Raw genomic sequence first — 23,983 nt, 5'->3', positions numbered from 1 at the left:
TTTCTTGTAGGAATCTGTGGAAGGTTAATACTCCAATGTACTCTATGTCAGGGACTGAAGAGGATGATAACTAAATGACAATCAGAAAAACAGGGCAATTCCTCTGAAACAAAAATGAAGAAGACACAGAAAAAATGAAGATTTGTCTTTTCAAAAGAAACACAAGGTGCTTCATACAAATTGGGAAAACCAATCCTGATTTAAAAAGGACTCAAACTAAGCAACTATTCACACAAAATCTTTAAGAATTCAGACAAAATGAATGAATAAGCAGGGAGAGAGATGAGTCAAGGTTATTCAGAGCTCACTTTTTTTTTTGTTGCTATTTGTCTTTCATAATAACAGAAGATATAACAATATGTCAGCATTAGCAAGCACCACAACCTTTCTGGAGCGCATACCTGGAGTTCAGTGTGAAAATATCTTTGGTTTTATGACTTAAAAAGGCATTCATTTTAAGTTATTTGCCAAATGAATTTATCAACCATGTCTTTTGATTGTTGGACTGACAGTGTGATGATTTTTTTTTTGTGAGATACAGCTGCATAAACACAACAAGTCATGGATGTTGAAGACACAGAGCACTGCTGTGTCATTAATCTGGGTGTATGCAGCATATTTCCGTCCCAGTGGAAGCAGTTCTTCCCCTCTAATCCCCCTCTTTATCCCTCTCTCATGTTACGTCATGGTGACTTTTGCACCGCTGCAACCCCAACAGCTGGTGAAACAGTCTCAAAAACAAATGACACGTGCGGCGGCAACAGACAAAATAAACTGCTTAGTAATAACTAAAAGAGAGTGTTATGACATCGAATTTCATTACGAATCAAGTGTGGAGACAATTAGACGCCACCTTTCACTGAAAAACAGGAAACAGCTTAATGTTGTCAGGTGCAGACAAGATTTCCTTGTAAAGTCGGGATTAAAATGAAATACTCCATTTAATTTCATCAACCTTTATCCTTTTATGTGCTGACTTTAACACACTGATGCCTAAATAATCATGTGGTCGCTTGTAATGTCAACACTCAGCTTCAAATGCTGAGAAAGAAGGTCAAACTTAAAGTGGAATTAATGGACATTATTGCTTGAGGATACAGACAAAGGTAGGATTATAAAAGAGCAGTGTGTTTGGATCACAAGGTGCTGAAGTGCTACACTAGGCTTGACAATTGACTGGACTGCAGGACCCGAAAACCTATGTACATAACCATATATTAGTGATGGGCGAGTGAGGTATCATGAAACAGTATTGCAGGGTTGATGAAACAGTGTCCTAATTTTCAGAGGTCACTAGATGACGCTCTTGGTTTAGAAATGATAGAGGTTTCATTTAGTTGTTCAGGTCCAAACATTTTGCAGCAGACAGTGCCATCCTGTGGTCTCTGAAAATCAGGACACTGTTTCATGAAACACAACACTACTACTATGAAACCTCATCGACCCATCGCTACCGTATATATAGCACACACATACTGCAAGTCCCATGAAGCACTGCAACAGCTGAAGACTGTTGTAGGAGTAAAATGTTTGAATGAAAAGACAACAATGAGGAAGACAGACATGACCAAGAGTAATGCATGATCCCTATTGGAAAATGAAGAGAGAACATTCTGCTGAGGTTCTATGTTGAAATTCCATTCATATCTGGGTCCCCACATGCACAGAAACAACAAAAATAATTAGCTACTGTTTTTTTTCGCTGCATCCATGATGGTGTGTCAGCTTATTCTGTAAAGCCGGCGTGAAAAAGGGCGATGTTGCGAATGAACTGTTCACACATTCCATGAGGGGTTTTTCTGGGAATACAAAAGAAGCACACGAACAGAAGAATGCACATCATAGCAGCAGGCAGCTGGGAGCCTGTGGATGCTGGTGAATATTTGATGAGAGAATGGATCCTCTCCCCGTGCAGGTTGAGTACAGTGTGCGTACTCAATAACATTGCACAAACAGACACACACACACCCACAGCTCTCTCACACACACGCAGTCATCTGCTGTTTCATAATTTTACACCGAGCCGTGACATTTTTAAAATTGAAAAAGACATTGATTTGTCTCATTGTTCAGCCAGTGAAAACAATAAATGCTCAAAACACTTGAGGGTTTGTTGCTGTTGTACGTACGATGAAAGTTAGCATGCAAAATGTAACCATATCATGAAACAGAGAATCCATTTTCCCCTCTCTTTTGTTTCATTATTGTCATGACTGATTTTTCATTTTATTTTAATGAATTTGCGTTTGAGGATCCATCAGCGCCCTCCCACAACCATGGGTGCTTCACATGTTTGATAGGCAAATTTGACTCCGGCACTGCACCAGTAAGGCTGGAGTCAGGTTGTGCTGAACCCCATCTTCTTTTACACCTCGTCAATTATATACAGGCGGCCGTCTAGACCTCAACAGAAAATATCTGCAAATATTACCCCGCTATTTTTCATCAGCTGAAGCTGGAGCCTGTAATTAGCGGTGCTATATAAAGATGATTTTTCAGTCGGCCCTGAATTAAACTTCCGAAGGTACATTTGCATGAAAATGCCCTCCTGATATTTTCATTTCTGCCTAGTCGTCTCTCCTGCAAGACTCGAACTAATCTGGAGTTGATGAAAGAATGTGGAATAATAAGATCAGCCACGGTGCTTATGTTTTGGCCAGAATTCATCTGTCTGGCTTGGTACAAAGACTAAAGTTATAAACAAACTTCAATGATGATGAATGGTTTCGGTGGTGTTCTGAATCACCCTTTTTTAAAATTTCACTCTTATAGAGAGACATGCATGATGTGGTGCGTTCAAGTCAGTTAAGAAAAAATGAAACTTGGCAAAATAAAACAAACACAACCAAATCAATTAAACCGATCCTCACTCCCAAGGCAAACTGACATTGTGGAAGTGGAGTACTGCGTCCTATGCTGACACTGAAGGCAGCATGCTGCATTAGGCTTTCGAATGAAGCATGTGGTCGACCATGGGCAGCACGTCACAGGAGTAAAAAGGGAACCAGGATCGGTTCCGTCGTAAGTCAGAGTAGACGCAAGTCGAATGCCATTCAAAATAGCCAACGCGAGGGTTATAGGTACTAGTGCAGTGGTACATCACTGTGTTAGAGTGAGATGCTGGGATACTGTGCTGCAGTAACTGTCGCATGTGATGCCGGGCTGCTACATGCTACGGTGCCACACATTGAACATAAACAAATCTGCTGAATAAAAAAGCATCTGCTGGCCGTGGTCATAGGGTGGACGTAAGTCAAGCAGGTCGTAAGTCGGATGTTACTTGGATAAGCTGTTACTTTTTTCTCTCTGTCTGAACCTTTATACGATGCGACTAATATGAGGATTTTTACAGGCTAGGAGCGTCATGCTGCAAAAATATTGAGATTAGTCGCATCAAGCCAATGGCATTATTTACCTTAAAGCACTCAAAATGCACTGTTTTCACTCGCGTGTCAGCAGCTCCACCAACTAAGCTGAGGACCGGAGATGAGAAGGAGCAGCTGAGACCTGCTGTGGTGTCAGAAGCTATACACATGGGCCAAAACAGCGTGTTTTGAGCACTTTAATGTAAATAAAAGATGTAAGAGGTTCATGATTCAAGTTCAGAACATTGCCCGGTTTGTTTCATGAGTCAGTCTCCATGCTGGACCCCGTTTTCAAAACGAGTTTAGAAGTGATCCTCATGCATTTTTAAGCCTTGTGCACCACTGACCTTTCTACGCTGCAGACAGGACCACTGCTCCCGCGGTATATAGACATGTTCAGCTATTTTCCCTCTTAAATTCAGTGGCTGTGGCTAATATTGCTGTGCGCTCTATTCCATTCCAACTACACTTGAAAGTAGTAGTGTTCCCTGCGCCAACTAACCATCACATTGGAGGCCTACGGTCTTTCAAGAGCTTTAATTGTAGGATAATAACATCAACTGAAAATCATATGACCTGAAAGGGTGGATGTCTGCGCTCGCTGAGTGCTTTCTCCCATTTTGATATAAAGAAAAAAGTGAGACAACCAGTCGTTCAGAAAACAGACTGGCTGACAAATACTGAACAAAATACTCAAACAAATCCCTGTTTAGATTCATTTTTTAATCTACGCTCTCTGGTCCTGAGTGATTTGACGAAAAAGAAAACATTTAATCTCCTTGTAATTCTCAGATAAAAAAAGAGGGACAAGCGGGGGAGGGCGATAAAAGAAGATAAGAATAGAAGCAGAGATTAGGCCCGGGTGATGACTTGCAGATGCTGTGACTTTAAGAGTATTTTTAGCAAGGCAGATAGCAGTGGTCACTGGATGGAGGAAAAACGAGGGTAGTAAGAGAGGCTCAGCGCCTCTTGCATGATGCTGACAGAGAAAGAGCAAAATCAAAACACAGGCCACGTTCACAGGCACATACACACAGCATTCCAACCACAGGGCAGAAATACAGCCATGTGATTCAATATTGATACGATCTTTGTATTGTTAGCACAATTGAAATCACGAAATAAAAATATTTTTGTTGTCAGTGCTTGGTTGCATCTTGGTGGTGTGTCCATATTTTCCCCTCCTTTGGCGAGATATGTAAATTTAATGACACTGGTGAAGAGTGCGTGATCGGGTTACTGTATAGATTACACGATGACCCTTTCAAACACAGTCACAGAGACCTAGAGACCCAGAACTCCATGCAGGTACCCACTCAACAGTTGCTGGTGGCTCCGCGAACAAAAATGCCTGGAAAAAACTGCTTTGCGTTCCTGAAAGGTCAACGACAGAGGTGTGTCTTTTTTACGTTCTCTTGTTGCTGTGAATCGCTTATATTTAACTGCATCAATGAGCGCTGTCTGAAAGTTGCAGTCTCATCCGAGGAAGAAAAAAAAAACATTTGAGAAAGAGTCGGCTATGCAGCATTACGCCCGACCATGTCGGCTTAATTAAAGTGAGAGCAAGATAAGCACTGCCTTGCAGCCCTGTTTATTGGAGAGTCAGAAAGTGAGTGAGGGAGCCTGAGATGGATGTGGAGCGGCTGGTTTCAACTCTGCAACGAAGAATACAAACACTGCATCCAAGTGATGTCGTTCTAATGGCTCTGTGCTGAAGCGCAGAGGCGCCTGGTCAAGTGTCACGATGGATCTCTCTGTATACAGTGTTGGCACAATTTAAAAGAAAAAAGCAATGGCACATTTCCGTCTTGCTAGTGCTAGCGTGTCAGCTCCAGTCCTCATGTCATGAGGCTAATCTTTGGCAGGACCTCAAGTTTGAATTTGTAGTGTCTTTAATCTGCTGAGGGTATTAAATAAATTAAAAATACAGTTTGTACAACCCTAATCCGACATGGAGCTCCGCACTAGGCAATTTATTCTGTTACCTTTTTGGACTTTTGAAGGTCTCCTACAGACGCTCCTGCTGACCTTCCTCAGGCTTTAAGAGTCCATGGTAATGCTCTTTGTGTAGGTATGGAGATGGATAAAGTCATTTCCACTCCTTATTCAATGCCAACGCTCATTGTCCATAGACCAGTGAACAAAAACATTTCTTATTTAAATGAATTAAGGACGACATAATTCGCCGGTCTATTTTTTTTCCTTCCCATGATCCTATTTTATGCCTCCAAATTAAGAGTCTTAAAAATCCAATTATAAAAATCTATAAGCACCAGCCCTAAACAGCCACAAACCTTCCTCTCTGAGCAATATCATTAAAGCAGAGGAATTGATTAGGCCAAAGTTCGTCAGACGCAACCCCCGACTGGAATCAGATTCACTGACCTGAACTCAACTTTAAAGTGGAGGGATTGAAGGTAAAAGGCGAACCCCCCGTCATTATTTGTGATGTGAAAAAATGTGTTTTGCTTCATCTTCTTATACTTCCGAAGCTTCATCTTTGAAATTTTCTTGCTCTGCTTGTTTTCTGCTCTGCCATTTGCTTTTTTCTTAGTTTCATCTTCATCTTTTTTTTTATAAAAAGTTAGCCAGTATTTCACCACTAACTTTTCCTTCTAACTAGGCTGAGCAGATGAGGAAGTGCAAAAATGAAAACTAGTGCACCCTAGCTTTCTATTTATAGGTGGAACTTGACAGACTGCGAATGCATTAAATATGACCTGATACAGCCAAATCTCAGAATGTTTTGCAACATATATTCCCATCAGCTGTTCTTCAGCAAGTAGCTCACGCATGTCAGCATCAATGAAACGGATGAATGATGTCTAAAGGCTAACATTTACTTAAAAGTTGTAGAAATATCATCACCACTTTGTTGCTCCAACTTGCCAAAGAGGTTGTCAAGCAACCGCACCTGAAATATGTATTTCTATAGTACTAATTTATATGGCACTTTTTAGACCGCTATTCAAAAACTCTAACAACAGTAAATGCACACTCATGCTCGCCCTTAAGCACGACGTGTGCAACCTGACAGAAAGCATTGCTCAGTTTAGGAAAATAACTCCCCAGCAGCTGTTTGTATGCATCATCAGCACAAGTGTGTCATCACCTGCGTCACGGCAAAACAACAGCGCTCACATGATCAATCCCTCAAGAGGAAGCGGCATTAATAAAGACATATTTGCTGTAGCTTCACACATTAAAAATCCTGCTCACAGCCGTGTACAGTGTCGATCAGTGGCAGCAGTCAGTTCATCAGATCATTGTCCTTAGTATCCATTACACTGTCTCATGGCCATCATAATATCATTAGAGAGCTTGTGGGCAGGTGTATTTCCAAGGAGCCACATTATATACCCATGAAGCAGCATCAACAAATTCTATTAAAAAGAGTGTCATGTTTCAGATGCAGATGAATATAGAGCTGCGGTTGTACATCATTATTTGTGATACGACTTTTATATAATAAAAGGGAAAAAAAAGTTTTGTTGAGTGACTCCAGTTTTGGAAAAAAACGAGATTTCATGTAAAATGCGCAAATACATGAGTCTTATAATTCATTACTTTATTCTCGCTTCTCGAGCTTCAGACTCGGCGACACTCTCCTTTTCCTCTCTTCACCATGGCACAACATGGTTCGCTAAAAGAGCACAAATATTACAGCGCACGCAGGTGGCAATTTTCTATTACAGCAGCTGTGGCTTTAACTCGTCCAGACAAAAAATCCAGACCCAGTCTGCCCAAGACTGAGACAAGGCAAAAACCTTCAAGATGTGTTCTTGAGAAAATGTTGGATCATTGTATGTATTACAGTATATGATGTATTACTGTATTGCACGACCAAAATACAGGGATATGTTCGATATAAGGTGTCAATTGAGAACTAAAACATGACACTTCACAAGGTGAAATCATCTAATTTAATCTCTTCAGGCTGTTGAGGGGAGAAAGATTTTAAAAATGAGGTACGGGGGAAACCAGGACAAAGGACAGGTTGCTAGTCAATCACTATAGTAATTAGGTCACATAATATTTATAAAATAAAACCATATAAATTGATGCTTTAACTGCAAGACTATGTAGTTATGTTCGATGCATTTTAAACAGACCTCCAAATGTTGGTTCATTTTCACATGATAAGTCTCATGGGGTCTTTAAGCGGGGCTTCAGTACATCACTTTGTTTCAGAGGCATGAAGGGGTTAATTCAACGCAACAAGTAATAAGGTACTTTTTTGCTCTCACTTTCATCTGAAAAGATATTTCTCACATCCACTTCCCCTTGTTGTTCAATAAACATTAAAGACAAAAGAGAATTAGATGAAATTCTACCTTGCCGGAAAATAGATCACATAGCGATTTCAGAATTTGTGTTTCCTCAGAGGAAAGTGTTGGACAAATAAAATCCAATAACAACTGATATGGTGGGGAAAGTATTTTTACACCCTCAAGAGAACATGGAGAAGCGAAATCATATTTCAGCTTTGTTTCCTTCCCACTCAGTCTAACTTTATAACGCACAAGGTCTGCCTGCAAGGTGGGGTCTGTCGCTGCGTGAGTGATATGCGCCAACACTTTCATGAGCTGTCTGCTGTGGAGGATTTAGCTGAATGGGAGAGTGTGGGGGTGGAACGTGAGTGGAGAGCAAAGTTGTTGATTTAACCAGGCAGTAGGTATTAGGAGGAAAAGAGCATGATGCATCTGGTGTCGCTGCCGGGGCCGCTAATGCTTTGTCTTATGTAATACAGTTGACACATGCCTTACTCCATGGAAGGAAACACTTTTTTTCACACTGCCGTCTATTTTAAAATAGCTTAAGAAACAGTCTTGTTCCGATGTTGAAATGATCTTAAAAATATCATCATTTCCAGCCTGTTTTTCTTTTAACAAATAACAACAAAATAACTTCAGTTTACAACTCGTCATTTGTCACAGGACTCTGGCCCTTTCCAAAATATAAAATTCTCTCCATTGTGCTGAATAATCTGTCCACATGCAGTTGTATTTTAACATCATAAATCTGGGCGGATTTAAGATATTAAAGCAAGTATCCATAATTCTAAAAAAAAGGGTGACAACTGAGCAACAAAGTGCAAATAGATTTGGACATTTCATTCCTCATGATATGACAAATATTCCTCCCAACGTTGCTAAAACAACAGTTGTGCATCACTAAGAGGATTTCCATCTCTGCGCACACCAGCAGCAGTCTAAAGCTCCCCAGATGGAGATTTGCTTGACTATTGTTTCCTGTGTGTCGACGAAGAAAGATCTGCTTCCGTGCTCAGAGATACCGAAGCAATCCCATAGCACAGACATCACACATGACGTAACCTTCCCACACGCCCACACACCACTTGTTCAGCATCCTTCCCACACATCTCACTCACCACTTACTAAATAGGACCCTGTTTGTGTGTTTGAGGTAAATCCCGATGGTTCACAGCCACTGGTGTGTCTGTTTGAAACAGAGATATACTGTATTGTGTTATAATTTCAATACTATTCAATTTAAAATATTGATAAATGGCTACACATGTAATTAAAGGCTGACCTAAAATACAGCCTTGTGGTACGCCGCAAATAATTTTGAGACGATGCCTATGGTATGAGACATCCTGTTATATATGTGAATAAAAACGACTGAGCAAAGTGTCATTGGCTCCCAGTCAGAGAGAAGAAGGAACAGCAGATAAAATAAGGCATTGTGTGTCTGGTTGGTATTTTGAAATTACAGATAAAGGTTGACAAAGCAAATGATTGGCGAAAGGAAGGAAAAAAATGACGATTTTTGCACTCCAGATGTTTTTAATGGTATGTTTTTTTTTTACGATTTAAAACATTTTTTTTCATGAATCAGAGTCATAATTTATGCCCTTCATATTTCATCAGTTAAAAGAGAACGTGAACCTTAGTTACATTGCAGGGACTTTTGCACTTGTACTGTTTTCTTCTGTGTAATTCAGTCGCTGAAACTACAGAAGCGACATTGTAGCTTCACTATGCCACTTGACAGAAGGGGACGACATCAGATCTTAGACGCTGCAACTTTACCTACAAAGCACTCTTACCATATCAGGTATAGGCTACCAGAGGGCACCCACTCATAAAGTCATGGGGGCAACAATATTCCTTACATAGGTTTTAACCCCGATATATCCTTCAATCACTTACTAGAATGGTGAACAAGTTGGTCATAAGATCTATCATTTAACCGCAAAGATAAAGGTTATTAGTAGTTAATTTTCGGTGATGCTTAAAATAACTGGCTAGTCTCGGACTCATGTGAATATTGTCTGTCAGTTAAGACCAGTACCGTCCACATTTCCCACCTCCAGAAATATGGATGGCGGTTGTGTATCAGCACACATCCATTGAATCACTCCGCTTACTTCCTATACATGCATGCTAGAGCTCACGACTCACACGCAGACACCTACACAGCATCCCCATTTGCGAGCGCTAAATAGCATGCACAGTCTGGAAGTTTTGCGTAGGTGCCTGGACCACAGATAGAGGATGATTTATAAAAAATAAAAATAAAACATTCTGAAGTGCGGGAGACACAACAGAGATTGCATCGTCCATCACTTTCAGCGTGATGATTTAGAGAGACACAAATGTTACTGAGGGTAAACTATGAATCCAGATTGATCATATATATATATATATATATATATATATATATATATATATATATATATATATATATATACACACACAATTGATATCAATGCAGTTTAAAACGCTTATAATAGAAGCTAGAATAATAGTCTAGTCGTGAAAATAACATATATATATAAACATAGAATACATATATATGCTATGTTATGTTATATATATGTTATACATATATATGGATGCTATGTTATATATATGTTATTTTCTATTATTATTCTAGCTTCCATTATAAGCATTTTAAACGGCATATATATATATACACAGTATATATGTATGCTATGTTATATATATGTTATTTTACGACTAGACTATTATTCTAGCTTCTATTATAAGCATTTGAAACTGCAGTGATATCACTTGTAGTCGAACTCAAATGGGGTTTATCGATCCTAAATCGAGTAACTGAACACACGTGGCTTTTGATATACCATTCATCACTCGTTATGATATTGACAGTCTGAAATTCAAAGTGTATCAGGGACCATTTTCATGGGAATCACCCTCCAGGGTGAGCAGTGCAGTTCTCCTGCCAGTCTGACGTTAGGAATGTGTCAACGGCGGTGGAGGAACGCGCAAGAAGTGACGGACACATTTTGATGATGAGTCACACGTGATCACCGTCGTTTTAAATTTTCGATTTCTGCGCGAGACATACAGTATATATTGTGATCACCTGTCAGGCGCGGCGCCTGCGCACTGAGGGAGGAGGCGGAGAGGCTGCTGATAGCTCTCTATCTGCTGCCCCGTGCCCTCCATCCCTCGGCTATCAGAGAATCACGCAGCGCGAACATCCGCGGAGTTGACCGGAGGATGGGGAGACGGACGAGCCGCGGCTGAAGGTACGCTGTTGTCGCCGGAAGACGGCGGCGGAGAGTTTGACATTGTGACCGTGGAGGGTGAAGGAGGCTCGGCTGCAGTGTGGGAGGAAGAGGGGGGCTGCCATTCCGTGGATGCTACGATGACAGGAATCGGCGGTGTTTTTTTTGGCGATTTCAGAATGGAAACATCTGGATTGTAGTTCGGAGCGTCCACGCCGCGCTGCTCAAGGGCACGAGCGTGTTTTAGGCGAACACACGAGGCTGTCATCACCTCCTCCTCGCTGACTGACATGCTGTCGTGATGAACGAGTTTGCATGTTTTATATCAGAATATTGGGGATCATTCCACCTCCCACATCAAGTCCGTCAGACTAGAAATAGTCAGAGCTTCATCCTACTATTCCAGCAAATGCCCGAGCTCATTTGGTTCCGTGTTTTCCCAAGTGTATATAGTAAAAGCTGTATACTAATAGCCAAAATTATGACACATGAATAGTGATTTAGCTGTGGTTTATTGTGGCCGAGGCTATTATTATCTGCATCACGTGTTTCACATGGACGGTTCCTGTCTGTGGTGGAACAGAAATGAGGGATTGCTCTCTCTGTAAGGGGCAATTGCAATGTGCAGGCTGATCATTGATGCATGACCGAGGCAGTTTCGTATGAGCATTTCTTTCATGACTCCATTTGATGTGTGCAGTTTGAGATCAGGATGCATCACTTGAACATTACGTAACACACCCAGTGGGTACTGAGCTTGGGAGCAATCCCTGTTTAATACGCATGAACACCACCCTCTTACTATGAGTCCCTTTGAATATGAAGGCATGCTCTCATGTCGTCATACTCATCGTCGCTGCATGTCGTAGTCTGCTTTCTTTTTTTTTTTTTTTTTTTTGAGGAAACAGAATGAGTGATTCCAACTGCTGTCATCTTACCTATTTTTCACTTATGCTTCCAGGAAGTCTGATGTGGACGCCGAGCCTGAAGAGAGCCCAGGGAGTAGCAGCAGCAGCAGCAGCAGCAGTAGCAGAACCAGTGGGGCTGTAGATGCCCCCTCTACAGCTCCAGCCCCAACCCCCCCTCAGGCCTCCACAAGAGAGCCAGGAGAAAGACGAGACAGAATACAAGACTCCTGCTCTGACTCGGACACAAGTGTAGATTCTAGCTCCTGTGAGGAGGAGGAGGAGGAGGAGGAGGAAGAGGAGGAGGAGGAAGAAGACGAGGAGGAGGATCCGGATATGTTCTCCTCCAAATTTCTGAGTGGGGCCAACCCACTCAATGCAGTGTCCTCGGCAGTCAATAAATTTGGCTTGTTCGGAGATGACGGTGAGGGGGACAAAAATCCAAAACAGCAGGGAGATGCTAAAGCCCCGGTGCAGCAGAAAGGAGCCCAGAAACCAAGTCAGGAACCAAACCAGAGGAGCCAGCCTGCTCCTAAAGAGGGGTCACCCTCGCCACAGCTGCAAGGGAACGGTCAGGCAGCATCTTTGCACAAACCTGGCGAGCAGCATGCTGCCCCAAAGGCGCCTTCAGAAGGAAGGGGTGAGTCACCTAAAACTCAGCCGAAGGGGCCACAGCAGCAAGCACCACAGCTTCAATCCAGAGCTCAGCCACAGGCCTCGCCGAAGCAGGGGAACCTAAGGACTGGAGTGTCGGGGTCAATACAGGTTGATCCTAAAAGCTCACAAAAAGCATCACCAACAGCAGGGCAGCCACAACCAGGGTCACCGAAAGCGCCACAACAGGCTTCAGCAAAGACAGGGCCACAGCAACAGGGTCTCAGAACTCAGCCGAAAACACCTGACTTGGCTCGGGCAGGGTCGTCGTCACCAGGACCAACCAAAAATGCACCTCAGTCAACAAAAGCAGCATCCAAATCCCTTTGCCCCGTGTGCACCACAACAGAACTCAATATACACACCAAGGAGCAGCCCAACTATAAAAACTGTACAGCCTGTAAAACTCAAGTGTGCAGCTTATGTGGCTTCAGTCCTCCAGACTCAGATGTAAGTATGATTGCTTCTATCTTTTTCTCAGCATGGAGTTTGATGATCGTTTTGAATTTTGGTTATTTGGGCGATAAACTGTGGCACTGTCGCTTTCAGTGGCTTGCAAATGTGTCTGACACGATTCTCTCCTGTAGATTATCATTATAAAAATTGTGATGCCGAAATGTAATGTGGCATTTTGGGATTTCTTGCACAAATAATTGACCTGGGGTGTTTCATGATGCAGGAATTAATTTCATTTGTCTGACATTTCTGCAAGAAATATTTGAGTGCTCCTGCTGAGGTCTAAAGAAAGGGTGCGAGTTTTCTGTTTGCTTAGTCTTATTGGGTGCCTTTTGAACATACAGCCAGATAAATTAATATTCGGGATCATTAGTTCATCGTATCAATCAAACAAAAAGAGCAGTTATTTTCCCAAATGTTACTTCAGGTACATTCCTGTGGATGGAGGAATGCCACTTGGGAGTGGGAGAATCTTCACCACCCAAGATGGCTTCCCCAACCGTAAACAGGGGATTTTCTTGTTGCAAATGGAGCACATATTTTTTAAGAGGTTGCTTATTACTGGATGAGGCACGTGTGACTTGCCCAATAGTTTTCGTGGACATCACTATGTTCTTTTCCAACTTCGATAGGTGGAACACATAGGAATCGGCTGTGGGATCCGGAAAACAGGAACAGAAATGACACTTTCTATTCATGCCTGTTCTTTCCTCTGATCCTGTCCTGAGCAAACTTATAAAATCGGAAAAAAGGGAAGAGATTATAGATTGTTATTAGGACATCTGATCTAATAATAATAAATATAATTATTCATATGCATTTTGTACATCAGCACTGCTAAATTTGATGACATCAGATTTGAAAGTGAAAACGGGAGGCGGAAAAAGTATAGAGCTGTTGAGACGCTCTCGTGGTAATGGGTTGCTGGAGCAATTCCCGGACTCATTGGAGGAAGTGAAAGACGATCAGGTTTAAAAAAGCCTTCCACCTTGTGCTCAACCCCCTCAGTCTTCGTCTGTTGTAAATCACATGTATATAATCAGGATCAATGTGTTCACCATGCTCTGTGGACTTGGGTTTCCTCACATGGTCCATAAAAACACAGAAGTAATCACATTGTTTTGAATTAAGAGATGTTTTTAGGAAATAGAAAAGAGAACCCAGACTATCTGGGAGTAACATTTCGATTAGTTTCAACGTCTCCAAATCAAAACTAGTCTCCTACTTTAATACGCTGCATTCTCTTTAACTCCAGTCCTACATTAGAATTTGCTAAAGCACTTTTGTCTGGTGTTCAAAGGGCTCATCCTGTTTGTCGCTCTGGTAGCACAGGTTTTATTTAGGTGTCATTCACAGAGCAAAAATCTACACACAGACTAATTATAACCGGAAGATAGCGCGTTCAGGCTGTACATTTCACGATGCGTCAAGTGTGACGTTGCACTGTGTATTTGCTGATATCTAAAGAGTGGACCTTCCATATGTCTGTTACAAATGACCTGCAGGGACGAAGCACCCTCATTCATACACTACAAAATCAATGCAATATTTGTGGCTTGTAAAGCAGCTATGATTCTGACTAAACAAACACAGTGAATCATGATTTAGTTAGTGTGTGTATCCCGAAAAAAGTGGCATAATTTCCCACTCTCTAAATATATCATGATCTAGGTACTAGTAGTAAATCTCAAAAGAATTCACAGTCAAATTTTGTTGTGTGTGTTTGTAATTTCTTTCCCTCCCATTCTTCCTAGGGACGCGAGTGGCTTTGTCTGACATGCCAGGTAAAAAGAGCCCAAGGAACTTCGGAACCACAAGGACCTCCAGTGAAAAAGCCAACCCCTTCTCAAACACCATCTCCCGCCTCGGGTGTCAAAAAGGAGACGCCGACATCAGGTTCGCCACAGAAGAAGCCCCCAGCTTCAGCCATGCCTCCCGTGGATGGAGCAGCTAAGGGGCCGCAGAATCTAAAGCAGGCCGGTCAGGCACCTCCTCAGAAAAGCCCGCAGGAAACTCGAAAAACATCAGTTCCTCAGAAGCAAGATCAAAGCAATCTACCTGGAAATAAGCAAAGCGGTGCCACGTCTACTGGAGGATTATTTGGGTTTGGCAGTTCGAAAACAGACACTTCGAAAGCAGAGGAGTCAGTAACAGGGAAAATGTTCGGCTTTGGTTCGTCAATTTTCAGCTCTGCCTCTACCTTGATATCCTCGGCTGTTCAGGATGAGCCGAAAACCACACCCCCACTGTCTCCCAAGCAACCTGTGACCAAAGCGCATCCTGCAGCAGTGTCAGAACCCGGCAAGAAAAAAGAGCAGCTCTCTACGACAGTGCCAGCTTCACAAAAATCCCCCAAAACCAGCCAATCCACTTGTCCCCTCTGCAAGATTGCACTCAACACAGGCTCAAAGGACCCGCCCAACTACAGTGTGTGCACAGAATGCAGAAGTACTGTCTGCAACCAGTGTGGATTTAACCCCATGCCAAATGTGAAAGAGGTAAGAGCCTTTCAAAAACCGAATGATAAATCTGCGTCACAGATCGTATGAAATATAGAACCATGACTCATGATTGCAGCACTGGTTGTGTTGCAAAAGCAAAAATACAGAAGATAGTTTCTGTCATTATTTAAATGCTGCATTCAGTCCTCAAAACTGCAATTTCATTAAAGCAATTTTAATAGTTTTTTCAGCTGTTATTTTGTGTTCCTAATTATTTATAGTCACGGTGGCCACATATTCTGTAGTAGAAGTTAAACCTGGCAGTTAAAGCAAGTTTAACAAGGCTCATGTGTAAAATTTGCATCCTAAAGTGCTTCGATGTGAACTGTCCATTAACCACATTCATTTAAATAACAAAAAGAAGATGCGTTTCTGCCAGACTTGCCTTCATGATGAGGAAAAAGCCAGATAATGGATTGGGACTACAAGGTCAATAGTCCTGCATTTGTGGTGGGGAAAAAAGTAGCCGGCGACACTTGACACTGTAATTCAATGCACATTTAGTTGGCCTGAATGCCGACAACACTTGAGATTCTTTTTAACTTGTTTAGCATAATGCCTGTGAAAGCTGCTTCAGTTTGGAATTGAGTCTCCAAATCTAACTGCCTGCATTCCAGACACTAAACACTCATAAAAATCTATTAAATGTTCTGTTAAATTACAAAACAAATACAAATTAACTATTTGTACTCAATTTTTGTACAGCAAAAGACTAATACACCTCTCTTTGTGTATGTCAGGGAAAGGAGTGGCTTTGTCTAAACTGCCAGGTGAAACGTGCAACTGCTGGGATTGAACCACCCAAAGACAAAACACCATTAACAAAGACGCCTCCACAACAGCCAACTCCGCAAAAGACGTCAACGCCGGGGTCCCCTCAGAGGAAAGTACAGACAGCTGGAGCACCACCAGCTAAAGGAGAAGCCACTCAAGGAAAAAGTGAGCTGGCATCTGCTGGTCCTAAATCACCTCAGGTGGGCCAGAAGACAGATGCTCAGAAAAAAGCGGAGCAGAACAATGCCCCAGCTAGAAAGGACTCAAATCCCTCGCAACCACAAGAATCAGGAGGATTCTTCAGTTTTGGTAGCCCAAAAAGACAAACGGAAGCGGCAAAGCCTGCAGAATCCGTCACCGGCAAGATGTTTGGATTTGGCTCATCCATATTCAGCTCTGCATCGACAATGATTTCCTCAGCAACTCAAGATGAGCCTAAAACTACGCCGCACGGATCTCCAAAAATACCAGCTGCATTAAATTCAGGGGAGGACAAGAAACCGGACAATATTCAGAAACAGAAGTCAGTTGAGCCAGGGAAACCACCAGGCCAGCAGACACCGCCTGCCCCATCGGCCCCCAAAGGTGGAGGGAAAACATGTCCGCTGTGTAAACTACAACTCGACATGTCATCTAAAGCTCCTCCAAACTACAACACATGTACTGAGTGTAAAAGTGTAGTCTGCAACCAATGTGGATTTAATCCCATGCCAAATGATAAGGAGGTAATGGTACATGAAATTGTAGTATTTACATGGTGATTTAAACATGATATTCATTTAATTGTGTTTTTTTTATTCAGGCAAAAGTGTGGTTGTGTCTTAATTGCCAAATGAAGAGAGCACTTGGAGCATCAGAGCCACCAGGCACCCCAATGATGAAACCCCAGGCATCTCCAAACAAAGGTTCTCAGTCTTCACAGAAGGAAACTATTATCAAATCCCAGATGAAAGAGCATCAAACACAAGGCAGCTCACCTGCCTCACCTCAGAGAAAGCCATCAACACCAGCCGGGCAGCCTACAAAGTCTGACACTCCACAAGCACCGCCGACAGCAACAAGGGAGAGAAGTCCTTCAGGTCCAAAGAAACCACAAGATCAACAGAAAACAGCTCCACAGAAGCCACCAGATGCATCAAATAAACCTGGAACTGGACAACAAAGTGAATCACTTGGTGGAAAAATGTTTGGTTTTGGTTCCTCCATATTCAGTTCAGCATCTACTTTAATAAGTTCCGCTGTCCAGGATGAGTCCAAAACAACACCTCCACCTTCTCCCAAGACTGCAGCCACAAACGTGAGTAAATCACCTCTTGCTCAGAAGAAACAGCCAGAGAAAAATGTGGAACAGCCTGTGTCTAAAGACGAAGCAGGACCTCCAAAGGGTGTAGCACACAAGGCCGGACCTTCTACCTGTCCTCTCTGTAAAGTGGGGCTCAACATTGGCTCTAAGGACCCTCCAAATTACAGCAAGTGCACTGAATGCAAAAGCACTGTTTGCAACCAATGTGGATTTAATCCAAAGCCAGATTCATCCGAGGTGAGAAGCATTTAATCATGAGTGTATTGAAGAAAGGGTTGTTAACATATTAACTTGTTTTTTTTTTCAGATAAAAGAATGGTTATGTCTCAACTGCCAGGTGCAAAGAACACTGGCACAACCGGAACCCATAAAGCCGCCAACAAAGTCCCCATCTGCATCCCAGAAAGTGAGCGTTGACTCAAAGAATGAGCTTTCAACTGCTGGATCCCCACAGAAGCTACCAGCCTCTAGTGTCAAACAGGTATCTGACTCGGCGAAAGAGTCACAGGTGAAAGACCAACCCAAACAAACACCTGGTCAGAAGTCTTCTCAGGAGAATCAACACATTACAGAGGATCAAAAACCAGCAGAGAAGGTAAAGCAAACAGAACAAAAAGCAACTGTGTCTTCAACCGACACCAAGAAGGAAACCGGGGTCGCGTCTGTCCCCAAAGTAGAACCCTCGAAAACAACAGAATCCATAAGCGGCAAGATGTTTGGTTTTGGATCTTCCATTTTCAGTTCGGCATCAACCTTAATATCCAATGCGGTTCAGGAGGAATCCCGCACAACACCTCCCGGCTCACGGAAGATGTCGGCACCAGTTCAGGTCTCCCCAAAGATTTCCCCCAAAAGTACACCCACGGCTTCACCAAAAATGTTGCCGACAGGTGCGACAAAATCATCTTCTCACACTGAAAACTTGAAGAAAGAAGACGTAGAAAAAACTCAAACTTCAAAGGGAACCGCAGCTAAAAAAGCAGGTCAAGATGTCTGCCCTCTCTGCAATATAAAGCTGAACATTGGCTCAAAAGACAAGAAAAACTATAGCACCTGTACTGACTGCAAGACCGTCGTCTGTGATCAGTGTGGATTCAGTCCGATGCCTGTGGGAGAGGTATGTAGAAATGCAGTTCTAGATCTAATCTTTGAGCTGTGAAAAATGTTGTGCCCTGTGTCTTCATGTGCAATATTGAGAAAATAAATTAAAGTGTGGCTCAATCTTTTTTAGGTGAAAGAGTGGCTCTGTCTGAACTGTCAGGTTAAACGGGCCTCTGCAGCGCCGGAGCCCCCGCTCCCTGCCAAAATCAAGTCCCAGGCTGGGTTACCTGCTCAGGATACTTCCAAGCCAACTGCGTCTGAGAAGAAAGAAAACACTGTCTCTGCTGAACAAAAGAAGGCCGCCACTGAAACTGCCTCAACATTGCCAAAAGCAGCACCATCAGATCAAGCTGGTGTCTCCTCATTGCCGCTGAAAGTTGACAACCAACAACCTGAGAAAGTACGGCAAGAAACCCAAAAGAAAGGTCAAGAGGGGGCGAGCCAGACCGGACGTAAGCTGAGTAGCGCCACAGCTAAACAAGAGGCCGACACCTCTCCTCATCGAGGCGCCTCCAAACCTCCACAAGCGGCAGAGAAGCCTGCAGAGTCAGTTACTGGGAAGATGTTTGGATTTGGCTCCTCCATATTCAGCTCTGCGTCTACGCTGATCTCCTCTGCTGTGCAGGATCAGCCAAAGACAACCCCACCAGTTTCACCCAAAGCTTCCCCCTTCAAAGAAGCCAAGGTACAGGACACCCAAAAGGTCGACCAACCGATGAAACCAGTACAGACAAAGTCGCCGCCTACAGGAGATGAGAAAGGAAAAAAAGTGGCAGGTGAACCACTGAAAGCTGGGACAGCTACTCAGGGAGCAAAACCAGGCATGGAAAAATGCCCACTTTGCAAGGATGCACTTAACATAGGCTCCAAGGACCCTCCTAACTATAGCATGTGCACTGAATGCAAAAGTACTGTTTGTAACCAGTGTGGATTCAACCCCATGCCGAACAACACATCGGTAAGCTATTCTTGATTTTATATGAGGTGCTGTCAAAGTGTGGTCAGTTGTTGATGTTTGACTATAGTATCACTCGAAACATGAAATGTTGGAAGCAGCTATGAGCTTTGTTGATATTGCCTTGACAAGTTTGCACAAAACATTCCTCAAGTTAAGAGACCAAATATAACAGTTGCTTCTAAGATGTCTCTAAAAAAAGTGATATACTACGCCTGAATAGGGGTGGGCAATTAAGTTCCTTAAGCAGCCACATTATATAGTGAGACAAGTCTAAGCCAAGTGAAAGAAAAAAATGAATATTGAATAGCAAAATGACTATATGATTCCTATATGTTATTAAATGGAAATTCTATAAGGCAATAAAAATTAAGCACTTTTTTTCACTGCATTTTTAAAAATTATTTTTAATTATTGGTACTTGGTATTTGTTAGGGCAAAAAATACTGTTCAAATGAGCATCAAACATTGGAAAAATCCCATTTAAAAATGGAAACCGGAACACCCAAAAAATGAATAGTTTGGATTGAAAATGTGAGACCAAAGTCAAGTGAAATTTAAAATGCTTATAATAATAATACTGGATATTCAATGTAATTTATATACATGTTTGTCAAAGAAAATTATTACTTAAATAAATAGTTTTGACTTTTATTTTTATATTTTTATCAGACTCAGGCAGGAGGATTGTGTTGCCAGATTTTACACATTCTTTTACAGTCATCGATTTTATACCCTATTCAACCGAATGTTCAGTGCATCCCTACTATAAAGTATTCGAAAAGTACTGAATGATGAAAAACGTACAATTTTGTAGTTCTGTTCACGAGGTCCGCATTTGGGTTTCTTCAACTCTGGTTAGGGCATAAAAAGTAATTGACAAATATTTACAACAAAATAAAGCCTATTGCTAACATCTGGCACATTTACCGCAAGCAGTCATTGAGTTTTCAAATGGTATGTTTAACTGAGGTTTGTTTTTTCAGGTAACAGAATGGCTTTGTCTGAACTGCCAAGTTAAGAGAGCCACCACTGCCTCAGAGCCACCAGCCCCTGCATCAGTAAAGCCCCAGGCATTAAATAAAATTCCGTCATCTACCACAGGCGAGTTAAAGGATACTTCCAAACCACCTTCATCTCCAAAGAAAGATGTCTCCATCCCTGCCGAACAAAAGAAGATCGTCACGGAAACAGTCTCCAAGCCATCTGACAAACCTCTTCCAGCCAAAAGTGACAAGCAACAGCTTGAGAAAATACCTCCAGATAGTCAAAAGAAAACAGCAGATGAGATAAGCCAGTCTGGGCGCAAGCTCAGCAATGCCCAACCCGATGGTTCCCCTCGCTCAAAACCAGCAGAAAAAAATGCAGAATCAGTCACTGGAAAAATGTTTGGATTTGGTTCTTCTCTATTCAGTTCTGCATCCACACTGATAACAACGGCTGTCCAGGACCAGACCAAGACGAGTCCAACTGTTTCCCCAAAGATGTCACCTTCAAAAGACCCCAAAGCATCTTCTACTCAAAAGGCTGAGCCACTGAAGAAAGTGGATCCAACCCCGCAGAAGAAGGTTATTCCAGCAGGAGAGGCCGTCATGGCTAAAGGTCCATCAGAAGCACCAATAGTTGAAAAGTCTGGTCTGATAGCTGCCAAACCAAGCGGGAAAATCTGTCCCCTTTGCAATGACGTTCTCAATGTGGGGTCCAAGGATCAACCCAACTTCAGCACATGCACGGAATGCAAGAAAACGGTTTGCAACCAGTGTGGATTTAACCCCATGCCAAATGACTCAGGGGTGAGATTTAAATCTTTCTTTCATTGTTTACAGTGCAATTGCCGCAGTGCTAATATAGAATAATGTATACAAGCTTTTATTGCTAACGTTGTAGCTAAAGTGGGGACGGATGAACAAAAAATGAAATTTGAAAACTGAAAATTTGAAATCTGAATTTAAACTGAAAGATGGCTATTTGTTCTTGATTTCCAGATGAAGGAGTGGCTGTGTCTCACCTGCCAGGTGCAGCGAGCTCAAAAGGAGACAGAAACCGTCAAAGGTTTACCCGTCAAAACTGAGAAACCACCTGAAAAGGGTGCTATCAGTCCAGGTCCTCCACTGAAGAAAGAGGTGTCGGCGCCACAGTCCCCACAGAAAACCCAGGAGAAAGCAAAGCCAACTGTGACAGAGAAGGACCAAAAGCAGAACGATGTTAAACCAATCAGTCCAGTTCCAGCTGAGAAAACTTCTGAGGGAGTCAGGAAACCTACAGATCCTAACAAGTCTCCTCAAAAGACCGGACAAACACTGGCAAAGAAAGACGCTGACAAACCCCAGGATACAGGAGGATTTTTTGGATTCGGAGGTGGGAAAAGTCCAACTACTCCTGCAAACACATCTGAGTCTGTGACAGGAAAAATGTTTGGCTTTGGCTCTTCTTTCTTAAACTCTGCATCCACTCTCATTACCACGGCAGTTCAGGAGCAGCCCAAGACAACTCCGCCAGTTTCTCCCAAGATGTCGCCAGCAAAAGAAGCCAAGTCCCCCTCCATGCAGAAGTTGCAAAACCAAAAAGAACCTAATCAGAAATCAACAGAACCTTCTCAAGTGGGAGCCAAAGTAACTGCCGAAGTTCCAAAATATACAAAACCATTGGAAGCTGCTGCCAAACCAGGCCAATCACACTGCCCGCTCTGCAAAGTTCAGCTCATAGTTGGTGCTAAAGACACACCTAACTACAGTACCTGCACAAAATGCAAGATTGATGTCTGTAACCAGTGTGGATTTAATCCTACGCCAAACATCACAACGGTAAGCCACTTTCTTGTAACAACTTATGCTAATGTACTTATATGTACTCCCTTGCAAAAATATTTAAATTCAACACACATCACCTTTTTATCCTAAAAGAGCTTTTTAGGCTCCCTGGATCACTGTTAGTGTTGGGCATTCTTCCTTCAGTTTCTTAATATGCACATGCAAGTTAAGAACATTGTATTGTTATTCATGGTGATGAGACTAAAATATTTAAATTCCTTTTTAAGTGTGACCTCACCATTACTGCTGTTTCTAGTGTGTGTTCTTTGTGTGCACTTTGGCTATAACAAATGCAGCATTTTAGGTGACAAATCAATCATAGTGTTTTTGGTGACTGTCATTATGTGTCTTGGTAGCATCATAACAGTGAAACATATTTTCTTTTTACAGGCGGATTGGTTGTGTCTGACCTGTCAGGTGGAACAAGCTCGCATAGCAGCAGAGGCAGCGGAGCCCCAAATGACAAAACCCCAAGAGCAATCCAACCGAAAATCTCCTGTGAGTGATGTGGATCTTCCCAGTGACAAGATTAAAGAAACTTTTTCAGAAACAAACAAACCCTCCATGCAGAAAGATCTTCCCAAGACAGCTTCCCAGGTCTTGCAACTTTCAAAGGAAGCAGAGGAGAAGAAGACAGATACACTACCAACCCAGAAGGGTTTGAGCTCAGCTAAGCCCACAGACAAAGAAAATCAAAAAGAAATGATTTCCAACTTTCCTCCACCAAATAGAGCAATTGAAGAAGAGAAAAAGGATCCTTCTCCGGCAACTCCCCGCAGGGCTGAGAACATAAAAGTAACCGAAAATGCAGAAAAAGTGGCGCTTCAAAAAGACCCCCATGAAGACTTAAACGCGACAAAGACCTCAGTTGCCCCATCGACTACCTCAAAAGCACAGGCTGCTGTTCAGGAAGCAGGAGGAATCCAAAGTTCAGGAAGTGATAAAGCTCCTCAAAATGCTTTCACTACCGAATCTGTGACAGGAAAAATGATGGGATTTGGTTCATCCATCTTCAGCTCTGCATCCACTTTGATTACATCAGCAGTTCAAGAGGAATCCCGCAAAACACTGCCAGGATCCCGGAAAATGTCTGCCCCTGCACAAGTTTCTGATAAAAAGACAATTTCTGCTAAGGCCAGCCCTCCTGTATCTCCAAAACCAAGTTTGACAAAAATGGCATCCATTACTAAAACCGACAAGCCAGCAGAAATAACTCAGAAAGCCAAGGCTCCTCCTCCACCTGAGCCGAAGAAAGAGAGCATGCCAGAGCCTGAGAAACCGAAGGCACCTGAAGCTCTTCCCAAAATATCTTCATGTCCTCTCTGCAAAGTGGAACTTAACATTGGCGGCAAGGATCCATCCAATCACAACACTTGCACTGAATGCAAAAACACAGTGTGCAACAAATGTGGTTTCAGCCCCATGCCATCAAAGTTGGAGGTAATCATTAGAATTGTCTCCTTGTTGCTTTGTAAAAAAATCTTCTTCTACTTTGCAAAGTGACATCACATTGCTGCTGTAATGGAATACTCATGTTTTGATTATCTAAATTCAGAGGTTTGTGTTTCCCATAAAATCTGGGACAAAACCTGTTTTAGTGACTCTCTGTAACCCAGTACTTTCAAGAGGTTCTATTCACTTAAATACATCTGAATTAT

The 23,983-nt window shown here is 42.4% G+C and overlaps 1 protein-coding gene and 1 long non-coding RNA gene across 12 annotated transcripts in view; one reads left to right on the top strand and one right to left on the bottom strand.

The window, feature by feature from the left end:
• Nucleotides 1–23,983, bottom strand: part of LOC128771195 (uncharacterized) — a 54,820-nt gene that overhangs the window by 9,337 nt on the left and 21,500 nt on the right. The window lies entirely within an intron of this gene.
• Nucleotides 10,702–23,983, top strand: part of pclob (piccolo presynaptic cytomatrix protein b) — a 46,549-nt gene continuing 33,267 nt past the window's right edge. For 10 of the 11 annotated variants that reach the window (XM_053886427.1, XM_053886433.1, XM_053886431.1 and 7 more), the window contains exons 1-10: nucleotides 10,703–10,887; nucleotides 11,828–12,875; nucleotides 14,636–15,379; nucleotides 16,123–16,881; nucleotides 16,959–17,696; nucleotides 17,767–18,576; nucleotides 18,691–19,518; nucleotides 20,502–21,308; nucleotides 21,501–22,319; nucleotides 22,716–23,765. In XM_053886427.1, coding sequence (XP_053742402.1) covers nucleotides 12,108–12,875; nucleotides 14,636–15,379; nucleotides 16,123–16,881; nucleotides 16,959–17,696; nucleotides 17,767–18,576; nucleotides 18,691–19,518; nucleotides 20,502–21,308; nucleotides 21,501–22,319; nucleotides 22,716–23,765 — 7,323 coding nt within the window. In that variant the 5' untranslated portion in view covers nucleotides 10,703–10,887; nucleotides 11,828–12,107. Of the gene's footprint in view, nucleotides 10,888–11,827; nucleotides 12,876–14,635; nucleotides 15,380–16,122; nucleotides 16,882–16,958; nucleotides 17,697–17,766; nucleotides 18,577–18,690; nucleotides 19,519–20,501; nucleotides 21,309–21,500; nucleotides 22,320–22,715; nucleotides 23,766–23,983 lie in introns of all 11 variants that reach the window. The other variant, XM_053886434.1, reaches the window with a different exon arrangement.

The sequence above is a fragment of the Synchiropus splendidus genome, chromosome 14, assembly GCF_027744825.2.
Source record: "Synchiropus splendidus isolate RoL2022-P1 chromosome 14, RoL_Sspl_1.0, whole genome shotgun sequence".
NCBI classification, from domain to species: Eukaryota; Metazoa; Chordata; class Actinopteri; order Syngnathiformes; family Callionymidae; genus Synchiropus; species Synchiropus splendidus.
The sequence above is the reverse complement of the archived record's forward strand: the minus strand, read 5'-3'. Positions and strand labels throughout refer to the sequence as shown.